The 2,793-nt window shown below is 50.3% G+C and overlaps 1 protein-coding gene across 1 annotated transcript in view; it reads left to right on the forward strand.

The window, feature by feature from the left end:
- TNPO2 (transportin 2) overlaps positions 1–2,793 on the forward strand; it is a 32,167-nt gene that overhangs the window by 1,103 nt on the left and 28,271 nt on the right. Inside the window, exons 2-3 of the mRNA XM_011954943.1 lie at positions 870–964; positions 1,048–1,197. Of these exons, the coding sequence (XP_011810333.1) occupies positions 870–964; positions 1,048–1,197 (245 nt within the window). The remainder of the gene's footprint in view (positions 1–869; positions 965–1,047; positions 1,198–2,793) is intronic.

Raw genomic sequence — 2,793 nt, forward strand, 5'->3', positions numbered from 1 at the left:
GAAACCCTGTCTCTACTAAAAATACAAAAATTAAGCCAGATGTGGTGGCAGAAGCCTGTAATCTCAGCTAATCAGGAGGCTGAGGCAGGAGAATCGCTTGAACCTGGGAGGCGGAGGTTGTAGTGAGCCGAGATCGCGCCACTGCACTCCAGCCTAAGTGACAAGAGTGAGACTCTGTCTCAAAATAAATAAATAAATAAATGTTTAAACCATGAGCATGACTCATTCCAAAATTTGGATTCCCTCTTTTTTTTTTTTTTTTTTTTTTTAATAAAAAGGTACCATGGCCTGTTACTGAGGAGAGTTGACTAGTAGCTGCCACTTTAAGAGGAGTGGGATTCTCCTTTCCTGCTCTGGCTGGGTCTTCAGTTCAGGAGTGGATGGGAAACTAAGACATTTCCACCCAACTCCTTGTATGATTTTTTTTTTTTTTTTTGAGATGGAGTCTTGTTCTGTCGCCCAGACTGGAGTGCAATGGCGTGATCTCGGCTTACTGCAACCTTCACCTGCTGGGTTCAAGCAATTCTTCTGCCTCAGCCTCCCAAGTAACTGGGAATAGAGGCATGCACACATCATGCCCGGCTAATTTTTTTGTATATTTAGTAGAGATGGGTTTCACCATGCTGGCCAGGCTAGTCTTGACCTTGTGATCCGCCCGCCTCAGCCTCCCAGAAAGTGCTGGGATTACAGGTGTGAGCCACCGCACCTGGCCCCTTGTATGAATTTGACGTGTCTGAGGTGCTCTGTGTCATTGTGGGCTTATTAGGGAGCGGGATCCCCCAGGAGCTAGCAGCCTGGTCCCAGTGGTCAGAGATAGTGTCAGGTACATAGTGAGGGGGCCTGGCCAGGCGAGGCTTCTGTCTTCCAAGTCCCTTAACAGCCTGGCAGAAACTCAAACAACTCAATCAGTTTCCTGACTTCAACAACTACCTGATTTTCGTCCTGACCAGACTCAAGTCAGAAGGTACGCCCTCTGCTCCCTTCCATGCGATCGGGACCCTGCTTTCTCCCCCGTGGGCCCCTGAACCTCAGCCTTCCTCCTCCCAGATGAGCCAACGCGCTCTCTCAGCGGCCTCATCCTCAAGAACAACGTGAAGGCGCACTATCAGAGCTTCCCACCCCCTGTGGCAGACTTCATCAAACAGGAGTGTCTCAACAACATTGGTGACGCCTCCTCGCTCATCCGAGCCACGATTGGTGAGAGGGGCAGCGGGGGTTGGCCTCTGAGAACACACTGAACTCTCACTCTCAGACAAGAGGCTTCTCAGCATGTTAAGTGTAGTGCTTCACAGAATGCTCCAGCACCCTCTATGGCAGTACTATTACTATTGCCATTTGATAGATGAGGAAGCTGAGGCACTGAGCTATTAAGACACCTGTCTGAGTAAGCAGCAAAACTCAGAAACAGCTGAGGCAGCGCAGGGCCACGCTCTGGAACCACTCCCTCCTGAAACAGTCCTTCTTGCCTCTGAGACAGTCATGCAACATCTAGAATTTTGTATCAGGCCTTGGACTGAGTGCTAAGGGTATAGCAGTTAAAATACGCAGGTATTCATGTTTCAGGTGCAACGTGAACTAGGTTTTCAGCAGACCCTTTTCTGACTCTTGGAAGGTGGCCTGAGGAAGTTACAGAAAGATGACTAAGAACTGGCCGGGTGCGGTGGCTCACGCCTGTAATCCCAGCACCTTTGGGAGGCTGGGGTAGGCGAATCACCTGAGGTTGAGTTCAGGACCAGCCTGGCCAACATGGTGAAACCCCGTCTCTACTTAAAAACACAAAAAAATTAGCTGGCCAGGCACAGTGGCTCACGCCTGTAATCCCAGCACTTTGGGAGGCCGAGGTGGGCAGATCGTGAGGTCAGGAAATCGAGACCATCCTGGCCAAGATGGTGAAACCCCGTCTCTACTAAAAATACAAAAAATTAGCTGGGCATGGTGGTGGGCGCCTGTAGTCCTAGCTACTCGGGAGGCTGAGGCAGGAGAATGGCTTAAACCTGGTAGGCGGAGCTTGCAGTGAGCTGAGATCTGGCCACTGCGCTCCAGCCTGGGCGACAGAGCGAGACTCCGTCTCAAAAAAAAAAAAAAAAAGACTTTTGGCTGGGCGCGGTAATTCACGCCTATATAGTCCTAGCACTTTGGGAGGCCAAGGCAGGCGGATCACTTGAGATCAGGAGTTGGAGACCAGCCTGGCCTACATGGTGAAACTCCATTTCTACTAAAAATACAAAAAATTAGCTGGGAATTGTAGCTTGGTGGGGTACCTGTAATCCCAGCTACTTGGGAGGCTGAGGCAGGAGAATGGCGTGAGCCCGGGAGGCGGAGGTTGCAGTGAGCCAAGATAACGCCACACTGTACTCTATCCTGGGCAATGGAGTGAGATTCCATCTCAAAAATAAAAAGTGACTTTTAGTCCCGCAAAAACCCCCTGGCCAGTAGTAGGATCTGGACTTCCTGAGCTCATTCTATATGCCAGGCTCTTTGCTAAGTCTTTGAAACTTACTGATAACCAGGCTGAGCACGGTGGCTCACGCCTCTAATCCCAGCACCTCAGGTGGCTCACCTGAGGTCAGGAGTTTGAGACCAGCCTGGCCAACATGGCGAAACTCTATCTCTACTAAAAATATGAAAATTTGCTGGGTGCGGCAGCAGGCACCTATAATCCCAACTGCTTCGGAGGCTGAGGCAGGAGAATTACATGAATCCGGGAGGTGGAGGCTGCAGTGAGCTAAGATTGCGCCACTACACTCCAGCCTGGACTACAGAGTGAGACTCCATGTCAAAAAAAAAAAAAGA

The sequence above is a fragment of the Colobus angolensis genome, unplaced genomic scaffold (assembly GCF_000951035.1).
Source record: "Colobus angolensis palliatus isolate OR3802 unplaced genomic scaffold, Cang.pa_1.0 Scaffold39, whole genome shotgun sequence".
In the NCBI taxonomy this organism is placed as follows: Eukaryota; Metazoa; Chordata; class Mammalia; order Primates; family Cercopithecidae; genus Colobus; species Colobus angolensis.